This window comes from Nuphar pumila, chromosome 12 (assembly GCF_984573655.1).
Source record: "Nuphar pumila chromosome 12, dmNupPumi1.hap1.1, whole genome shotgun sequence".
Classification (NCBI taxonomy): domain Eukaryota; kingdom Viridiplantae; phylum Streptophyta; class Magnoliopsida; order Nymphaeales; family Nymphaeaceae; genus Nuphar; species Nuphar pumila.
In genome coordinates this window covers 94800680-94822927 of record NC_143260.1, presented here as the reverse complement: position 1 = coordinate 94822927, position 22248 = coordinate 94800680, and the positions used below count along the sequence as shown (strand labels likewise).

Sequence of the window (22248 nt, the reverse complement as noted above, 5' to 3'; positions counted from 1 at the left end):
TGATGCTACTTAACGTAAGGTAAGAGGTTATATGCACCACCCTTAGGTAGCTATTTTTCTTCCCATCCACTAAGTTATGAGCCCACCATATTTTGTAACCACCACAATGACAAAATTATGTTACACATGCTACCATTGAATATGAAGATTGTAACCACCCATAACTCTTTATCTGCATTAATTGGGCCGACCATGTTAGTGTGTCATAGGATTTCTTTTGTGAAACCCAATGGTCACACTAGATCTAATACAAAGATCCATTGGCACTGTCTAGGTTGTGGACATTATGGTTAGGTGTCAATTGAGTGGGAGTGGTGTGTTTTGGCTAGTCACTAGTTGTTGTTGTTGTGGTGAAAGTTAGCAATGGTTAAGGTTGTTGGAAATAGTGGTTATGCATTGGTGTTTCACCTAGAGGCAATGAGAGAGAGAGAGATCATGTTGGGATTCTTGCATGATACATATAGGGCATGGTGTCTACATGCATATAGATTCATCATTCCAATAGATAATGCATGGTCCTTTGGATGCAATATACATGCAGAACATTGATAGTGCATCTCGATGATGCTACAATATGCATGTAGATCTGTTCCATGTAGATACAAAGGATGCATGTAGATGTCCAATACATGAAGATGATGACCATGGTGCATTCTACTTTGATGCTACATGGTATATGCATGTGATGCTATGTATGCACATGGATTCATGTATGCCATGCTATGTGCATGATATGTTCAACCTTTGGATGCTACATAGATGTAGCGATATATATAGTACATGGTACATATATGTTATGCTATTTACATGCATGGCTTGATTTATGTCATGTCAAATGAATTAGCTATTGACCCTTGGATGCAACATAGATGAAAACACTAGATGGTACATGCATATGATGCTACATCTATGTCATGTTATGTATATGCATGGTACACGTAGGTAATCTTCTAAGTATTGCATAACCATTAACCTCATATGATACATGTAGGTCATTCTCTAATGGTGTGTTTGATATGCAAGTCACACTTGCACAAGGACCGACTGGTCCCTGCCCTGGTGCCATCCAACATTTGATACTTGACAGTTTCCTACATAATGCATTAAAACATGTCACCAATCACACCCCTAGGGGTGCAACTATTCAGTACCAGACAAACATTGTTGTTCTGTAACAACCTTGATTTGATAATCCTGACATTCATGCATACATCATGCAAACTTTTTTAACTAAAATCTTGTTTAAAGTCAAGACGTACATCCACAAATGTCTGTTGTGAATATTCTTACCTTTGCATGTTTTTTTATTTGAGCTCGATAGGTTCAGGTCATATATTTGTTGACATCACAACCTTTGCACATATATACCATACATGTAACGCCCCAAAATTTTCAACTTGAAAACAGAGAATTTTAACCTTAATTTTTTTTTGAAATAGCACAACAGAATTACTTTGGGTTTTGAAAAGTCTGACCATTTTGGTGGGTTACAGAAATGAGAAATATATTTGAAACAAAGTTTCAATATATACCCGTAAGAAGTAAAGACCGTTCCATACATTGTAAATAAATCAAAGTTTATACACGCTCTTCCTCGATAGTATAGACATTTGGGCAATAATGCTCTAAACTCCAAAATTTTGTGATATAATTAGCCAAAGTTGGCTCCCCTTGTTGTAGGTCAAGAAACTCTTACATTTTTCAGTTTCTCAGAAAATACGCTACATAAAAGACCTCCACAAATTGCTCCCATGTGACTGGTCCACTCAGGAACTTGACCTCAAAGGTCGTTTCCCACCAACATTATGCATTCTCTTTCAGCCTATAGGTCCCGAAGTTGACCTTTTTATCATCAAGGACCTCTAAAACTCGAAAAATCCTTTCTATTTCTCGGACCCAGTTCTGAGCCATCTCAGGGTCCATCTTTTCGGTAAAGGCTGGAGGGTTCATATCCATGAATCTCTTGTATGAGATCCCTCCTCCAACTATGATTGCTCGATTCGAGCAATTTGATAAAGGTTATCCCCCATCATTTTCATGGTCTCGACTTGTTGGACCATAAAATTCGTTAGGTCGCTCAGGGCATCCATCACCTTGTTGACTCTAGTTGCCCACGTCATCTAATCAGACCAAAAGTAAATTAACTAAAGTACACAATCATATATGCTAAGTGATGTTCCTAACATTATTTCTAAGTTCTCGATTTCACACATGTATTCATAGCATATAGGAAAAAAATATTTTAATTCAAATAATTTAGTTAGGGTATACTTGCAATGCGATTGCTGATGTCGACAAACCTTGAATCATTTTCCCTAACTTTGCTCTGATACCAATGCTGAAACGTCCCAAAATTTTCAACTTGAAAACATATAATTTTAACCTTAATTTTTTTTTTTTAAAATAGCACAACGAAAATAGTTTGGGTTTTGAAAAGTCAGACAATTTCAATGGGTTACAAAAATGAGAAATATATTTGAAATAGAGTTTTATTGCATACCCATAAAAAGTAAAGACTATTCCATGCATTGTAAACAAATCAAAGTTTATATATCTTTAAAGGTTTAATAAAATATCTCATCAAAATGAGATACTTGATAGATGGTTCCAAGATCAAGAATGTAGTTAGAGAGGTTTGGCTTAGGGCCCTACCGCGCATCGAGCTCTCACATTGTATCATTCTTCATTATAATAGTTTAGTGAATGTTTTCATAAGGCCTTGTTTGTTTCATGCAACTTTCATGGAAAAGTGCTTAATCCAAATTCTTGATGTAATCTTTTTTCATATTCAATGAAATAAACATTAAATCATCATGAGGAAAAGCATGCCTCAATTTTTTCTACTACCTACCACTTTTTATGTGTAAATTCTTTTTATACCTCTTCCCATGAAAGCTTACTCATGGAAAGGTTGAGCTGGTAAAATTTTTTAAAAATCAGCTCATTCTCATAAAAAACTTTTCTTTTATATGAGAATAAAACACACGAACCCTACGAGTCTGTATCACCCATTATCGGCTTATACTAGATCCAATAAGATTAGTTATGATAATAAAGAAAGAGGTCTAATTAACTATCAAGGTTGGACACATAGGATCTGATTAGCATGAATAAAATCACGTATGGGTGGGCATCAGGCCGGTCTGGCCTTGCCCATGCCCGTTTAGAGCTTCACCCATCGGGTTTTAAGTATGGCCTGGCCCATTTATTAATGGGTCAGGTTTTGACCTGATTCTTAATGAACCAGATTTAAAGAACAACTCATGACCTGGCCCATTGGGCCAACGTTCAGCGGGTTGGTCCTGCCCGACCTAACCCATTTATAGTTTATTTTTTAATGAAGTTCATAAATTAATTCTTATAATATCAAAAATAATGAATTAGACAAAAGATTTATGCACCCAACTAATTATCTTTCTATTTCTCATATAATCAATGCAACTAATTAGGTAAATAGTAATAGTTATCAAATTATTATGTAACTTACTAATAAAAAATAAATTAGGTAGCTTAAGCCCAATGGATCAGTCCAGTAGTAAGTGCATTAACCTGGGCCCGACCCATGTAAATAATGGGTCAAATTTTGCCATGGTAGCTAACAAGTCAAAGCATAAAACCTTGACCCAAACACGGTAGGGTCGGCTTGTTCCACTGGGCAGCCCGACCCATTGCCCATGCCTAGAGTCACTTACAGTTTAGATTGCTAAGATCTGCAGAATTTTTAATGTAAACAACTTTTAAAAAAATCATCTTCTAGGCATGGTTTTGCAAATAGTAGGTCGGATCAGATCTATACATGGCCTGATACTAGCACCTCAAAGTCGGATCTGCGACCAGATGCATCATGAAGGTCCGATATGTTGCCACCCAAGGTTCCAGGTGCCACTGCCTTCTTATTACGGTGCAAACTTCAAAGCCGTCTGATACTTCGAGGATGCTGTGATGTCACTTCAGCAGTATGTCTTTCCCAAAATTTATAAGTGGCACCTCAGATTTTCTATAATTCAAAAAGGCCCATAAATGATGAGAACCATTCTTCTTCTTTAACTCACATTTACTCGGGAATTCCTCCCCAAATCTATCAGCCGAACTTTGTTTTGAGCTTCGAAGTTTCGAATCGCACAGAATCCTCTCTCCAAAAGTTTTTTTCCCAATATTATCCCCTAATTCAGGTTTGTTGAATCCTTTCCGGAGCTTTCTTTTCTTTTCTTTTTGATATTTTTACAGAACTTTGCAATTAGCGAGACAAAACTTTCGAGGATTTTTTACTTTCATGTTTTTCTGGAATGTTGTGTTCATTCTGAAAGATATGATTCAAAAAAGACTTCAAAGTTCTCTTCATGTTTTTCATTATTAATTTTTTTATTTGCTATAGGAGTCTTGATACCGCTTTTTTTTTTCATTACGAATCTTTGAAGTTCTTGTCTGATGTACAAATTCTTTTTGTTTTTTTATATATATAGTGATTTTGATTTTTGCTGTATATTTGTTCGATTCTTCTTTTGGATTTTGAGAACGTATCTTTTTTTTCGTATGCTAAATGACAATTTTGTAAAAAATTTGGCTTTTACCATTTTTATGTTTTAGATCTCCTGGCTTCTTGGATCATCTAGATTTTTCTCATTTTTTGTGTAATTTTGTTTTTTTTCCTATAGTTTCTTATTTGCATTCTCAAATTTTGGATCAAAACACATTTTTATTGGCCAAGAAATATTTGTCTATGTCCTTTTAGTTTTTTTCTTTTGATGTTTCCTTCTCTTTTCCGTCACAGTTTTTATGTATTTTCTTTTTTTTGTTATGTGTTTCAATTACGAAATTTGAGTTTTTCATAATTCTAGTATTTTTAATTATAAAGTGCATTATCTTCGTTGTAATATTTGCTTGGTTTACTATAACATCTTAATTTTCCTTCTCTACAGAATTTCAATTTTTTTTTTCTTTCTTCAGATTTGGAACATGTTTTGTGAATTTTCCAATTTTCTCCTTTTTGTCAGATTTTGACCTGCATTTGTTCTTCAGTATTGTGTAATGCTTATCCATAGTTGCATTTCTTTTTAATTAACTGTTAATTCTATCTCACACATTACATGGCATTTTTTTTCTAACCTTTTTTATTTTTTCTTACTGGATTGATACAAGTTGAGAGTTTTGAAATTAATTTTAGATTATTCTATATTTTGTTCATCATTCTTTCTCTTAATTTCTCAATCTCGTTGAAATATTATTTTTTCTACAATTATCATAAAATTTCAAATCCTTGAATCATTTTTTTTCAATTTTGTTGCTCAGATATTTCTAAATATCTTTGTCGGCCATCATACTGTGAGCTAATAGCATGTTTCTCTGATTTTGTAGTTCCAGTTATTTGTTCCTTGTATTACAGATTTTGTTTTCACTACTTTTATCTTTCCCATTTTTGAAATTTCAGTCTGGTTTATGTCATATGTAGCTTTTGCTAATATGACCATAACTTGGCAGCCATTGTTTGAAAATACTGCTTTTTTCCCTTTTTCTTTTTCAGTTTTACTATTAAAAATGTGTTACACAAGAAAGGTTGGTTTTACGAGGGTCTGAATTTCGTAGTTATGTGTTTGTTTTTATCAAAGAAAACAACTTTGCCTTTATCTACCTAATGTAATTTGCTTCTTCCTCGTGGGGTCAGCATTGATTATAACCATGCTCTCATGAGAAAAGTGGGTGCCTTGTTTGCATGCCTGTGGGTCGTACATAAAAGGTGTGGGGGTATCGTGTTGTCATTCTGTGCTAAATTAATCATGTTATCTGATATGATCCGATAGGAACTGATGTTATCAAGTTGTTATAACTGCTCCTAATTCTTTGTTTTATCATTATCCTAATGTTGATGGAGACTCTCAAATGGAAGATGCGTTGTTGTGTCCATTGAGAGATATATAAGGATGTTCAAGATATAAGAAAATATGAGGGAAACCTTATCGTTGATGTAGGTTTGATTGTCGAACCACATATATTCGAGAGTGTTCTGTGTGATTTATATTTCTTTTGATTATTTGACATGGTATCAGAGTGGGCAACTTGAGGCTTTGTGTTCTTGCATCTAAAATCACGGCATAAGAAAGAGAATCATCTGGAGGCGATAATTCTAGAACTATTAACAACATGCCACAAGGAGTTACTGCTATGGGACATGAACCAAATTCAAAGTTAAGAATCACTACTGTTCTTTTCAATGGATCAAATTATCTGACCTAGTCTAAAGCAATGATGTTATTCCTTAGCGGCAAGTTGAAATTGAGCTACGTAGACGGTAAATGTTCTCAACCACTTTTCGGTGATCCCAAGTACAACGAGTGGGTGTCATCAAACCATCTTGTTATGTCTTGGATTTTAAATTCTATTGAACCATCATTGGTCGAAGGCTTTATGTTCCTTGATACTGCAAACGAAATATGGGATTCATTAAAGGAAGTATATGGTGAAAAAAATGATATTGCCCGAATTTACCAGCTGTATCAAGACATTTCAAAACTTGAGAAATGTGATAAATCATTTAGCTTATATCTCAGCATATTACATGGGATGTGGGACGAATTGTCCATGCATCGCCTCATAGTAGCGTATCCTTAGATCATAAAGAAAAGGATAGAAGAAAAAAAACTTTTTAAAATCCTTGCAGGGCTTGGATCAGACTATGAAGGATTGCGTGGACAGATTCTCATGGCATAAACCTTACCTAGTATTAATTCAGTCTGCTCCATTATTCATCGAGAACAAACCTGAAGATGTGTGATGAGTTGTGAGCCGAAGGTTTCAAGCAAATTAAATGAAAAATGGCATATGCAACTACTGGTTCCACATCAGAAACTATAAAGAAAACCTTTCAAATGACCACCAAAGATGCAGGAAAGCAACAGGAAGGTACTGGTCGCGGGCGTGTTTGGTGTAGCCACTGTAAAAAACTGGGTCACATTAAAGAAAAGTGATGGGAAATAGTAGGCCGACCGGTGAGGAATTCACAGGGCGATGCAGCTAAGGGCAACTGGAACATCACCATAGACGACCTAGAACATCTTCTTCAAAAATTTGGGAAGACCAACGTTGTAATGACTAAACAGGATAAGCATGATGTCGATGGCAAACAAGGTAAGGTTTTTGCCCTTTTCTTGTTTGAAGGTTCTCATAGATAGATAGTGGACAACATGGTGTCTGACCACATGATGGGTTGTAAGCCTTGATTATCTAATTTAAAACCTACCAATAAAGGACCTGTTCGAGTCGCCAATGGAGGACTGGTTACTGTTGAATCAATAGGTGAAGTTATTTTTTTCAAAAATGGAACCTCTCAAGTTCTGTATATCTCTGATTTGCCGGCAAGCCTCTTATTTATTAAAAGGATAACTCAAGAACTTGATTGTGTGGTTGTTTTCCATTCTAATTACATGGTGTTTCAGGAAAAGAGTTTGAAGACTGTGATTGGTAGAGCTATACAATGGAACAATTTGTATTGGCTAGATGTTGAAGACTCATCCTACATAGTGTGCAAAGGCATTGATGCTAACTGGCTATAGCATGAAAGATTGGGGCACCCTGCTAATTTTTTTTTGAAATCTTTATTTCCTGAATTACCAGTTTGTGTTGACTCTTGTGACGCATGTTAATATGCAAAACAGTCTAGATTGTCGTTTCAAATAAGTGATAAACGATCTAGCAATGTTTTTTATTTAGTTCATACTGATGTGTGGGGACCTGCCCCAACTACTTCATATTTGGGATATAAATATTTCCTGCTTTTCATAGATGATTACTCTCGAACTTCATGGATTTACTTTCTCAAACAAAAGAGTGATGTAGTCAAAATGTTTAAGGAGTTCTATTGTATGGTCCAAACTCAGTTCAATGCAAAAATTAAAACTCTTAAATCTGATAATGAAGGAGAGTTTGATAATTTAGAAATAAAAGAATTTATGAGTAAAAATGGGATTTTGCCACAAACCACTTGTTCAGAAACTCCTTAGCAAAATGGCATATCTAAGAGAAAGAATCGCCATATGTTGAATATAACTAGAGCTTTGATGTTTCATATGAATGTTTCTCATGTTTTTTGGATAGATGTCATTGCCACCGCATGCTATATTATAAAATGAATACCAAGTTCTTCTTTGAACAATAAAATACCTCTTGAAGTTCTTAAGAATCGAAAACACTCTCTTAATCATCTTCGTGTTTTTGGTTGCAAGTGCTTTATTCATGTTCAAGGGCATATGAGAAACAAGTTTCAGAAAAGAGCCTTAAAATGTGTTTTTATGGGCTAATCCAATGTTAAAAAAGGATATAAATGCTATGATCCAATTGGTCAACAAATTTATTTCTCACGTGATATAGCCTTTTTTGAAAAGAAGCCATATTATTTGAATCATGTTTCTCATATATTTGATGTTGGTCGTCAGGGAGAGTCTGATAGTTTGAAGTATGTTTTGTCAGCCCTAGATGCTAATCAAGATGATCAAGCTTATAAACAAGCTGAGATACACATGGAGACTAGTCAAGAAGAGGGTAACAACACCAATGAGGTAACTACTCTCAGACAATTTCAAAGGAAAAGTAGACGTCCTGCTCATCTCAGAAATTTCTACCCTTATTGTGCTTCACAATCCACTCAATATCCTATTGAACAAAATGTGGTTTCTTCAAATTTGCGTCCTCAGTATGTAAACTACCTTCTATCTGTCTATACTTGTAAAGAACCAAATACTTTTGAAGAATCCAATTCTAGCCAAATTTGGAAAGAGGCTATGAAAAAAATGTTGAATGCTCTTTAAAAGAATCAGAGATGGGAACTTGTTGAATTTTCCTCTGAAAAGAAATTTGTTGGATATATAAAATAAAGTATCATAGTAATGAAAAGATAGACATGTACAAAGCCCGTCTTGTTACCAAAGGATATACTCAAGAAGAAGGGGTAGATTTTACTGAAACCTTTGCTTCAATTGCAAAGATGAATTCCATTCGAATTTTACTTGCCATAGCCAGTAACAAAAGTTGGCCTACAATTCAATTGGATGGTAAAAACGCTTTCTTGCATGAGGAATTAGAAGAGGAAGTTTTCATGGATCTTCCTCCCGAATATGAAGTTAAAGGAAAACAAAACGTTGTGTGCAAACTAAAAAAGTCCCTGTATGGGCTGAAACAGTCTCCACGAGCCTGGTTTGCAAAACTGAGTGAAACCTTGATAGAAATTGGTTTTAAGAGTAGTTCAAATCACTTTCTATTTGTCATGCACAATAATGAAAAAATTGTGGTTCTAATTGTGTACGTGAACGACATCATAATAACAAGAAATAATGTCAGTCTGGTTGAAAAAGTCAAGTCAAAGTTACATGCAAAATTTAAAATTAAAGATCTTGGACGTTTGAGATACTTCTTAGGCATAGAAGTGGCTCATTCAGATAAATGTATGTTTTTGTGTCAATGAAAATATGTTTTGGATCTTCTTTTTTACAGAAATGCTTGGTGCAAAGCCTATGGACACTGAAGTTGAAGTTAACAAAAAGGAGGGGAATCTAGAAGGCGAATAAGTAGAAGACGTCAAGAGCTTTCAGAGACTCATTGGTCGTCTCATATATCTTACTGTCACAAGGCCAGATATTACGTTTGGAGTTAATTGCTTGAGTCAACATATGCATAAATCGCGAACTATTCATCTTGAGATGGCTCATTATATTTTGAGATATTTGAAAAGCTCACCCGGAAAATGTATTCTTTTGAAAAAAAATAGTTCTCTTGATATAAGTGGATATCGAGATACAGATTAAGTAGGAGATCCAATTGACAGAAGATCAACCTCTAGATATTGTACTTTCTTTGGAAAAAAACTAGTTACCTGGCGAAGTAAGAAGCAAAGTGTCGTGGCATACTCAAGTGCAGAAGCAAAATACCGAGCAATGGCAATGACAACTTGTGATCTTATATAGGTAATGAATATCTTCAAAAACATCAGATTTTGTCATGACAAGCCAATGCAACTCAAATGTGATAATCATGTTGCAATTCATGTTTTTCACGAAAGGACTAAACACATAGAGGTTGACTGTCATTTTATTCGTAAAAAAGTTCAAGCTAACATTATTTTAACACCATTTGTAAGATGTGAGGAACAACTAGCAGATGTTTTCACTAAAGCTCTTGTTCTAGATCGGTTCCAAAGTATCATCATTAAGCTGGGAATGATAGACTTGACCTTCCCAGCTTGAAGGGGAGTGTTATCTGATATGATTGGATAAGAGCTGAAGTTATCAAGTTATTATAACTGCTCTCGATAGAAACTGATGCAACTGCTCCTCATTCTTTGTTTTATCATTATCTTAATGAAGTTGAAGACTCTCAAATGAAAGATGTAAAGATGTGTTACTGTGTTCATTGAAAAATATGTAAGGATCTTCAAAAGAGTATATAAGATATAAGAAAATATTAGGGAAAACTCATCGTCAATGTGGGCTTGATTGCCTAACCAAGTTTTTATTTGTAATTTATATTTCTTTTAATTATTTGACAAATCTGATTCCTTCGAACGAGAAACCTTACCACGGCCACCCGGGGAGGGAGTATTTTTTGACGTTGATTTTGACACACGTTTTTTTTCGTGAAAAGCGGGGGTTTGGCAACCCCCCTCCCCTTTCCCCTTCCGTGACATGCAAACGAGCCTTTAGGGCGCTTGTTCGGATTAAGAAACTTGCCATTGTTACGCTATCAGTTGGTGATTTTAGTTTCTGTTATAAGTTTCTGTGGTGATGTGGTCCATGTAGCACATTTTCATTTTCGTTGAAATTTGCGACTTGGGATTGTAGTATATATTGCCTTGTTTTGATTACTGCCTGAAATGCCTCACAGAAAATCATTGATTGGGCACAAAGAAAACTTGGCGTCCCAGGTATTTTAGCTATGGATTAAGGCTCGCAGCTTCATAGCGGGATTTGCTTTGGTCTCACCCTCACTCCACGTTATTAGTGGGGATTTGCATCTCTCTCTCTCTCTCTCTCACTTTCGTCTCTCTCTCTCTCTCTCTCTGCACCCATGTCAGTTTCCAGGTACCCAAGTCTACATCCCACTAAAACCAATGTCCACAATTATACCAGACCAACCTCAAGGAGGCTGTTTGCATCAGGTAATGAGTAACAGCAATCATTAGATGCAGCAAGTTGTGATATCCAGTCTCTTATTATCCTCTGTTCTCCATGCATGCAGGGACACCAAATCATCCAGCAAACCTGAATACCACATTGGTATCATCATCATCTTCTTTGTTCTTTTTTTTTCAAGAAAAACGTTTCATGAGCTTTTTCTTATAGTTGGTTTGATCACGTCGTCTTCTTATTCTTCATTTTGATGCATATGTCAACTGCATTTGTTGATCTCTTGAGGATCAATTGCAGGGAAATCAGGAGGATGTTCATTTGAGGATAGACAGAATGAAGGAGATGTTTCATACTTTGGAGGTGTCTGTCTCTGCATATGACACTGCCTGGGTTGCCATGATCCCATCTTCTATGGTGGGTTTATCTCACACTCCTCTTTTCCCTCAGTGCCTGAATTGGATACTTGAAAACCAGCGTCGAGATGGTTCCTTTGATGAATTCCACCATCAAAGCCACTCTCTTCTCAGAAGTTCTTTGGCCTCTACATTGGCTTGTGTCCTTGCTTTGAAGAAGTGGAATGCTGGTGATCAACACATTGAAAAGGGTACCCCTCTCTCTCTCTCTCTCTCTCTCTCTCTCTCTCTCTTTTACCGTATCTTTTTTTTTTCGTTTTGGGTATAGGGTTGTATTTCATTCGTTCCAACTTTGAGGATGCAATCAAGGGTGAGGAGCAGCACTCTCCAATTGGTTTTGACATCTTATTCCCTGGACTGCTTGAATATGCAAGAGACCTGGACTTGAATTTGCCTTTAGATTCAAACCATGTTAGCCGCATGCTTAATAAGAGAAACTCAGAATTTAGGAGGTATGGATTTTCATGCATGTGATTTATTTTGAAATGTTTTTTTTTGTTGTCCTCGGTTCGTAATATCAAAATTTGCATGTCGTGATCTACAATGCTATTATCATTTGGAAAGTCCTCTCTTCTTTCTTTCTTCTTGTTTTTGAAGGAAATAAAGATAATAGATTAATAGCAGTGGCGGAGCCAGGGGTGGGCGGTCGCCCACCCCAGAATTAGAAACCGAGTCGAAATATGATATGACTCGGGTCTTCTTCTTCGTTCCCCACGATTTGGAGGTTGCATTCTTTCCTTGCGAATGCTTGTCGAAGAAGATCAGAGCAGGGTCGTGCATGAGTGGAGATCACGCCTCCCTGCGATACAGAGTTGCTCTGCCTAGATGCTGTGGCGAGGACCGTCCCCTCCGAGAGAGAGCTGAGGAGGCACCTCAGTTGGAAGACCTTCGGCTTGCTGCTGGATCACCACCGAGAAGGAGGTGGCTCAACTACCGAAACAGGCTTTCGATCTCGATGTATGATCTTCACCACCATGGAAGCTTCGTGCCACTGCGCCACCGACAGAGGTCGATGATCACCACCCGAAGTCTGCCCACCCAACAAAAAACTTCTGGCTCCGCCACTGATTAATAGGAAGAATTAGCACATAACAGAATAGCTGGTGAAGAGGTCACCAGGCGAGACTTTGAAGAACAAAAAATCAGGAAACAAAAAAGACGGCAATAAAATAAGAAAAGAAAACTTGTTCCACTCTCGAGAAGGTCAAACTAAGCCTCCCCCATACAGAAACATCTGTAATCAAGTCTGTACTTGACTGAACCAAGGCCAAAAGAATGTCATTTGTTGCAGCATGCTATTTGTTAGCGAAGCTGAAATCCTAATTGTCAGATAACGAATGAGTTCAGCACTTAATAGAGAGCAGTCCCTGTGACCAGCTGAAACTCAAAAAGCCTTCAGCACTAAGTCTAGATTACCACAAGTAAAAGGTTGCTCCCATCGCAATCTATATAGAAACTGTACAGCAGGGAAGATTTTAAGCCAAGTGTGGAGAAATAGGTCTTCCCCTGTTCACTCTCCTGTTCTTGCTGCTATCTACTCCCTATTCTTTCTGGTACCTATTTGCAACTTATGTTAATTCCACAGAATCTGAAAGCCTCTGCAATAGACGATCTAGTCTTCTGTCCTCAATGTATTAGTTTGCCCCCAAAAACCCAAGGCTACATCAGTAAAATCACAGATCCGAAGCTCGGATGCTTTGTGAAGAAACCATGAGAATCTCTGGAAATGGTCAATGCCATCCGAGAAAAGCTGAACCAAAACCAAAAATGACAACAACCTGAGTTCTGTTGAGAGTCAGACAACCCGTTTAGAGGCAGGTAACTGTAATTCTGGCAGTGTTAGAAACCTCTAACACCATCTATAGTGAGAATCACTCCGTGTCTGAAAGAAAGCACTTTCCAGCCTCCTAGAAGGTGAAGTAAACCGAAGTACTCTCTGACCACTGAATTGAGGTCCCATGTGCAGCAGACTGACTTATGGTGGCACATGACTGAGAGAACCCTGATCTAGAGTCTTCTTTCTTGTTAAAATTTTCAATTTTATCATCTCGTCTTAGGTTACAATCAACATTCTGTTTGTGACAATTCTAGTACCCCATGTTACACTTTGACAGGAAGGTCTCCATTAAAGCAGATGGCTGGTGGTTCTTTAGTGCAAAATGAACCAAGCAAAATGTTAAAGCCATGATGATGGTCAAATGAGCATCAATCCGTGGTCTTTCCCCCCCCCCCCCCCCCCTTCTTTTATAGCTGCAAAGTCAATTCCAAATCCATTTGTCATGAAACATGGATGTAGGATGCAATTGGACAACTGGAGTAACCATCGGTTACTAATATTTACTGAGTAAAGATTAACATCATCTCTGCTCCATTAGGCTTTTCTGCTGATAGAGTATTACTGACCATATACCCTTGATCATGGGTGCTGTTTATGGTTTCTAACTTTTCTTTTGGTGATAATATGAAGCGGAATTCAGGTTGGTATTTTCAGGAAGGTTTCTTATACGAATATTCAATTTTCCTATGAAACTTTAGGACTTGCAAAAGCACTAAACATTTTCTTTTGATGATAACTTATGGTTTTCTGGTTCATTAGTTTCCAAATCGAACCCTATTTGCCTGAGTAAAATGGTTGGTTTCTTCATTTCTCTTGAAATTCGCTGAATTCTGGCTGGTGATGTAGCTGATATATGACACATATTGCAGCAAATTATATTGTCTATATCTTGGGCGTCATGCTACATTATGTGGAATTTGTGGTTTTGTCATCAATACTGGATTTGTCTACTAAGTTGTCATTTTCTATTATAAATTTTGACTTGATAGTTTAGATCCTGCTCTTATCTGATTTCCTTGTGTCTTGTTACTTACAATGTTTGATGACATTCGTTTATGCAGAATCTCAAAGAGTAACTCAAAAGGGAAAAGGGCCTATTTGGCATATCTTGCAGAAGGACTGGGCAAGTTTCTAGAGTGGGAAGAGGTTATGCAATATCAGAGGAAGAATGGATCTCTTTTCAATTCGCCATCAACCACTGCAGCTGCTCTTATTAACCTTCAAGATGAAAGATGTCTCGAGTACTTAACGTCTCTTTTACATAGATTTGAAAATGCAGGTATCTTTAACATGACATGCCTATAAAAATCCATTTTGCATGCTTTTAACTACTTCTGCACCTTATTTTCTTTCCTTTTTTTATTTTAACTTCTTTGCAGTTCCAACCATTTACCCTCTGGATATATATGCCCGTCTGTTGTTGATTGACAGTATTGAGAAGTTAGGAATTGATCGGTATTTTAGAAATGAAATTGGTAGCATCTTGGATGATACCTACAGGTAATTGATTCAGCACTGTGTTTGAAGGAATTGGGATTCCCATGACTAGGGATCAGGATTATCATGCCATAGGAGTCATGAGTCCCATGACTGGGAATTGTGATTCCTAACCAATTCTGGGGAATCATGATTCCTTTGTAGTGCAAGTGATTCCTGATCTTCTTTCAGAGTTCTTCAATACTTGAAATTCTTTTCTTTGACGAGGAACAGATGCTGGTTGGAAAATGATGAAGATTTATTTTCGGACATGGCCACATGTGCCCTGGCATTTCGACACCTTCGTATGAATGGATATGATATTTGTTCTGGTAATTTCTGAAAAGAAAAGAATTCTATGTAAAGTCGTGTAAAATGTTGTTGCTAGATGATGGCCAAGTCTTTTGAAGTATGGTGCAGATGTCTTTGACAGGTGTAAGGAAACAATGTTCTCAACCTGGATGGAAGATCACCCCAGTGATATAACTGCTATGTTGGAAGTATACAGGGCTTCACAAATTTTGGTAATAAAAAACGAACCAGCCCTTGAGAAACTAAAATCCTGGTCTAGTAATTTTCTGAAACAAAAACTCTCAGAGATTACACAAACCGATAAATTCACATCAGAAATTATGCAAGAGGTAACTGCTAGAATTATGGTTTGAAAATTTGAACATTTATAAGTAGGCATTAATATGACAGGTTCGAGTTATGCAGGCATTTTCAAAGATATGCTTCATGTGAAGCTCACAAATTATTGTATGGGCAATTTTCAGGTGGATTATGCCCTCAAGTTTCCTTACCACGTGACTCTGGAACGTCTTGCAAACAGAAGAAACATAGAGAATTGCAATGCCGATTGTATCCAGACCCGGAAAACATCATACAGGTGAGTTCATATTTACACATGCATGTACATCCACAAACATGCACAAGCATGCACGGGGGAGTTCCTGTCAATACCTTGCATCACACAAACACATCTTTCTAATCCAAAAATTATCTGTTATTGCCTCATGTCTCCAGGATCAACAATATTATCCATAATGATTTCATAGGCTTGGCCATTAAAGATTTCATCATGTGTCAATCCACACACCGTGAAGAACTGCAACAACTGGATAGGTATGTTAAACCATGCCATGGTGGGAAAATAGCCTATTTGAAAGATGAAAGCTTATTGTTGCCTTCTGTTGACAGATGGGTTGAAGAAAACAGGTTGGATCAGCTCACATTTGCCAGACAAAAATTGTCTTATTGCTACTTCTCTGCAGCAGCAACACTTTTTGCTCCTGAGATGACTACTGCTCGCATGTCATGGGCCAAGAATGGTGTCCTTACTACTGTAGTTGATGACTTTTTTGATATTGGTGGCTCTAGAGAAGAGCTATCATATCTTATTGAATTAGTTCAAAAGTACGCTAGCTTTTATATCTCATTGCTCCTATAATTATTCCAAAAGTTCTGGTTACAAGGAGTTGTTTTCATGTCTGTTATGTGTTTTCTGCAGGTTGGATGTAAGTTCAGCTGCTGATTGTTGGTCCCACAATTGTCTTACTGCTGATTGTTCTACACAAGTGGAGATCATATTCTCCACACTCCGTAGTACAATTAATGACCTAGGTACTGCAGCCATGTCTTGGCAGGGACGGAATGTCAGAAGCCATCTGAAACATATTGTAAGATTATATTTAATTTTTCTCCTGCACAGTTTTTTATATTTCCTTCCCAAGAGAATCACTTATCTTGATATTGTGGTAGTGGCTTCGTCTGCTAAGGTCAATGATGAAAGAAACTGAGTGGACCATGGATAAAAAAGTTCCCTCGTTGGACGAGTATATGGACAATTCATGGGTATCATTTGCCTTGGGACCCATTATTCTGCCAGCACTCTACTTCATTGGGCCAGAAGTTTCAGATGAGGTAGTAAGACTTCCTGAATATGAACATCTCTTCTACCTTACCAGCACATGTGGGCGTCTCCTCAATGATATTCAAGGTTTTCAGGTTAGTTCTACCTGCTTTCTTGTATCCCAATATGTTTTTCATGATATCTCTGAGAAAGGTTCGAACGCCTGCCACCCTCCTTTGACATGCTTAAGAAAATAAATAAATAAAAGAAAGCTCATGACTGTATATGTGAAACAAGAATATGCATTTTTGGAAAGATGTATACATCTAAGACAGGTAACCTTTACAAGGAAGCCACATTACTGCTGGATTTTCAGGTGGAGTAGCGACCAACTTTTCCTTGTTTCCTGCATTTGCCTTAGATTAAATAAACTAAGCCTTAGACCCAATATATCCAACATTATCTTGCGATCAGCCTCTCCAAGTTATGCAGGCATAAACTGTGATACATCTTCATAACAACTCTGATCATGTCTCCCATCTTACAACTGGTGGCCATGAATCCATGTCCACGGTGGTCATGATCCATATCTACACTCTTCAATGACAGCTTGTCTTTTAAGTCTCTTAACCTTTCACTTTTTAGAGGTGTTCAAGTTCTTCATGTTTGTGAAAAGTTTCAGATAGCATGACCTGCCTGACCGCTGGTTATATCTTTAGATAGACATGCACAAGTACATACTCTGTTTCAAATGACACCTCAAACGGTCAAACCCTACAAACGTCATTATGATCCCCACTTGGGGCATTCTCTGCCAGTGAATTTCTTGAACATTTTGAGATGTGGTCTCTATGCATAACTAAAGGAAAATCAAGAAAACCTTGAAATATCCTCCAAAAAAATTGTAGACTCCAAAAATAAATATATCAAGTCCTCTAGTATTCTCTTATAGTGAGGCTTGGAAATCTTGCTACAAACTAAAACTTTTGAAAAACATTAGAAAATATTATTTTAGCATACAACAACAACAACAACAACAACTACGCCTTCATCCCAAAACAATTGGGGTCAGCGATATGAACCAAAAAAGAAATTCATTTTGGGTCTTCCACATGAATCCTTTTCCTCCAATCATTTCTATCCAACGCCATGTCCTCGGTGAGGTTCAAAGCATTCATATCATTTCCTATCATCTCCATCCAAGTCTTCCTAGGCCTACCCCAACCTCTTTTAACTAATATATTTTCCCATTTCTCCAACCTTCTAACTGGAGCATCATTAGGCCTTCGCCGAATATGTCCAAACCACCGTAAACGATTCTCTCGCATCTTATTTTCAATGGGTGCAACACCTACCTTCTTACGTATCTCTTCGTTCCGAATCTTATCTTTTATTGTATTTCCACACATCCATCTAAGCATCCGCATCTCAGCTACACTCATTTTTTGAATATGATGTCTCTTGGCAGCCCAACATTCTGTACCATATAGTAAAGCGGGTCTAATAGTCGTCCTATAAAACTTTCCCTTCAACCGCAATGGCATTCTACGATCGCACAGCACTCCAGTAGCACTTTTTCATTTCATCCACCCAACCTTTATCCTATGATTTACATCTCCATCAATTTTTCCATACTTTTGAATGATGGATCCCAAATATTTGAAATAATCATTCACCGGTATATCTTGCTCACCAAGCTTCACTACACTCCCATCACTACTTCGTTGCTTACTAAACCGACATTCCATATATTCAGTCTTACTCTTACTCAACTTAAAACCTCTAGCTTCCAATGTCTGTCTCCATAATTCTAACTTAGCATTAACCCCAACTCTAGACTCATCAATCAAAACAATATCATCAGCAAACAACATACACCACGGTACATTTTCTTGAATTGATCTCGTAAGCTCATCCATCACTATCGCAAATAGGAAAGGGCTTAAAGCAGATCCTTGATGTAACCCAACCGTTATCGGAAAATTGGTTGTCACCCCTCCACAAGTGCGGACATTGGTTACTACTCCTTCATACATATCTTTAATTATACTAATGTACTTGAGAGAAACACCTTTCTTCATCATTGTCCACCAGAGAACGTCCCTAGGTACTCTATCGTATGCCTTCTCTAAATCAATAAAAACCATATGCAAATCTTTGTTCCTCTCTCTATATCTTTCAATAAGTTGTCTAAGAAGATGTATAGCTTCCATAGTTGATCTTCCAGGCATAAAACCAAATTGATTCTCCGATATCATGACAACCTTCCTCAACCTAGACTCAATCACCCTCTCCCAAAGTTTCATAGTATGACTCATGAGTTTTATACCACGATAGTTTGTGCAATCTTGTATATCACCCTTATTCTTATATAAAGGCACCAAAGTACTCTTCCTCCACTCATTAGGCATCTTATTTGTTCGCCAAATCAAGTTAAAAAGATTTGTCAACCATTCTAAACCTTTCTCTCCCAAGCATTTCCAAGCCTCGATAGGTATACCATCTGGGCCAACTGCCCTTCTTGATTTCATTTTCTTCAAAGCCTCTGCAATTTCTTTCTTTTGAATCTTGCGCATGAAGTCACGATTTATCTCATGAAAAGGAATGGAGAAGTCTCCAAGATCTTGAGCATGACTATCATTAAATAGCTTATCAAAATAATCTTTCCATCTCTCCTTAATCTCCTCATCTTTGACTAAAACCCTTTGCGTTTCATCTTTGATACATCTAACCATACCCAAATCCTTCGATTTCCTATCTCTCATCTTTGCAAGCCTATAAATATCCTTCTCGCCTTCTTTGGTATCCAACTTGTCATAAACCTCCTTATATACCTTAGCCCTCGCGTTTCGAACAACTTTTTTAGCTTCCTTCTTTGCTATCATATACTTCTCCAAATTCTCATTATCACGACTCTTAGATTTCTATAACACTCTCTTTTAACCTTAATAGCTAATTTGACATCCTCGTTCCACCATGATGTATCCTTACCTAGTGGTGCACCGCCTTTAGACTCACCCAATACCTCCTTAGCTACTTTTCTCATACCACCCGCTATCTTATTCCACATTGATTCTGAATCCTCCTCGAGACACCAATCAACTTCTTTAACTACCTGCTCTACAAACATTCCTTGTTTAGCTTCTTTCAGTGCCCACCACTTAATTCTAGGATCTATCCTATGTCTATCCCTTTTGCGGCATTGTCTAATTCTAAGATCTAAAATTAAGACTCTATGTTGTGTAGCTACACTTTCTCCTGGTATAACCTTACAATCGATGCAACAACCCCTATCTCTCTTTCTAAGTAGGAAAAAATCTATCTGACTCGTATTAACCCCACTTTTAAATGTTACTAGGTGAGACTCCCTCTTCCTAAACCAAGTGTTTGCTAAGATCATATCATAGGACAAACAAAAATCTAAAATCCTTTCTCCACTTTCATTTCTTTCTCCTATACCATAGCCTCCATGGATATTCTCAAATCCATCCCTACTAATGCCTACATGTCCATTAAGGTCACCGCCGATGAAAAGCTTTTCTCCATAAGATGTCTCTTGTACTACTCCATCTAAATCTTCCCAAAATTGATGCTTAATGGAATCATCTAAACCTACTTGAGGTGCATAAACACTAATAATATTAATAATATCCGTACCTAATACTAATTTAATAAGTAAAATTCTATCACCCTTCCTACGGACCTCAACTACATTATCTATAAACTGACGACTCATAACAATCCCTACTCCATTCCTATTCCTATTTATTCCTGTATACCAAATCTTATATCCCCAAGGTTCTATCACTTTAGCTTTCTCACCTACCCATTTGGTCTCTTGAAGACATAAAATATCAATCTTTCTCCTACACATAACATCTACTAACTCTACCAACTTACCAGTTAAAGACCCTATGTTCCAAGTGGCTAACCTAATTTTATGGTCTTGGACTAACTTCTTTACCCCCACCCGTCCAACAAAGTGAGGGAACCCTTGCCTATTTGACACCACACCCGGGCGCCGGTGTGACGCGTCGCTTCTGGGCGACGACCTAGCAACCCTTGCACATTTATCACTGCCTCCGGGCCTAGAGAGTACAGCGCGTCGCTCAGTAGGGAACGCCCCAACGAAATTCTCATATTGGTTCATTTTCATAGGATATGACAAAGTTTTTATGCTGGCTGTCACAGGCCTACCGCAACCCTCCTCCTTTATCCGGGCTTGGGACCGGCAGTGTATAACTACACAGGCGGATATTTATGACAAAATTACCAGGCATAATATGACAAAATTACCAGGTATTTAAAAAACCTTGTGGATATTTATTGCTATCATGAAATCATCCATTCTCTACAATAGGCATACTTAAGGAAAGATGAACCACACCATCTGATCTTCTATAATCAGAGTAAAAGGCATCATTGTGCTTTCATACGGTCCAAACACCTTCTCAACAGAACAAAAACTGAAGCCCTAAACAAGCATTTATTTTTTCAGAATTGGTATGGGTTGCTTGTTTTATACTTTCTTTCACGTGGATATATTTGAATGGAAAATGAATTAAGACAAACAATGGAATACAAATATCATAACTGAAATCCATGTACAGAGAGAAGACAGTGAAGGAAAGTTGAACAGCATATCATTGTACATGAGACACAAGGGATGTGATTCAAAAGAAGAGGCAATTGGACACATGAGAAGCATCATAGATGAATGCAGGCAGGAACTAATGGGTCAAGTGGTGCAGACGCAAGGTAGCAAGGTCCCTCGAGCATGTAAGGATCTGTTTTGGAAGATGTGCAAAATCGTGCACCTCTTTTATGCCAAAACCGACGGATTCACATCACCAAAAGAGATGATGAGTGCCATTCATGCGGTCATCCATGCTCCTCTTGCACTCACTTTTGCAAAAGAAATATCTGCTTAGTTTATTCTAAGGTATTTTACTCATTATGTTCTTTTCATCAATAATAATACGAGTAACGACATAAAAGATTTTGCTTATATTCCTCTGAAGCATTCATTGTTTGATTGGTGCAATCCTGTATCTAATTCACCTAGGGAGGCGGGGAAAGGTTCCTCTTCAGACCATGCTTCTCTATTTCAGGTGAATTTTAGGCTTTGTTTGGGAACCGATTTGAGTGGGAGATGGGGATTCACTGAATCCCCTATGCCCCTGCTGTTTGGCAGTCCCGATTTGGGAGATAGGAGTGGCGATGACCTCTCATCTCTCCATTTCCACTGTCCCACAAGGATGCTGTTGCCAAGCACACCCTCATCACCCATTTTCTTCTCCACCCCCATCCCCTATCTCATCTCCACTCCGACACTGGCTCCCAAACAGAGCCTTAGTCCTTAGACATTCATAGCAACTCCAGTTGTATGATGAACACATCCCATCAATGGGTGATGAGTATCACCAATTAGGTTAGAAAAATGTGGCTACATATTCCAATGACATCTTGGAGCGCATAATCATTCTGCACGAGGCAGGGACATGCCTGTGACCATACTTGCACGCTTAACAGTCCCACACTGTCCCCCTTTTTTATGGT

General features: G+C 37.6%; 1 protein-coding gene across 1 annotated transcript; it reads left to right on the top strand.

The window, feature by feature from the left end:
* The first annotated feature begins 7104 nt into the window (after window positions 1-7104).
* GA2 (Terpenoid cyclases/Protein prenyltransferases superfamily protein) lies at window positions 7105-21620 on the top strand. The gene is made up of 15 exons (XM_089981916.1): window positions 7105-7122; window positions 7431-7514; window positions 8427-8549; window positions 11409-11715; window positions 11793-11976; window positions 14423-14640; window positions 14741-14861; window positions 15072-15169; window positions 15258-15478; window positions 15614-15726; window positions 15864-15962; window positions 16038-16253; window positions 16348-16516; window positions 16599-16844; window positions 21300-21620. Exons 1-15 carry the CDS (start codon window positions 7105-7107, stop codon window positions 21618-21620), a joined length of 2538 nt encoding a protein of 845 aa, XP_089838042.1.
* The last annotated feature ends 628 nt before the right edge of the window (window positions 21621-22248 follow it).

Excerpts from the sequence above, each read along its gene's own strand:
- GA2 (XM_089981916.1), top strand. Across the intron at positions 15,963-16,037 it reads GAACTGCAACAACTGGATAG|ATGGGTTGAAGAAAACAGGT; the intron begins GTATGTTAAACC and ends TTCTGTTGACAG. Across the intron at positions 16,254-16,347 it reads CTTATTGAATTAGTTCAAAA|GTTGGATGTAAGTTCAGCTG; the intron begins GTACGCTAGCTT and ends TGTTTTCTGCAG.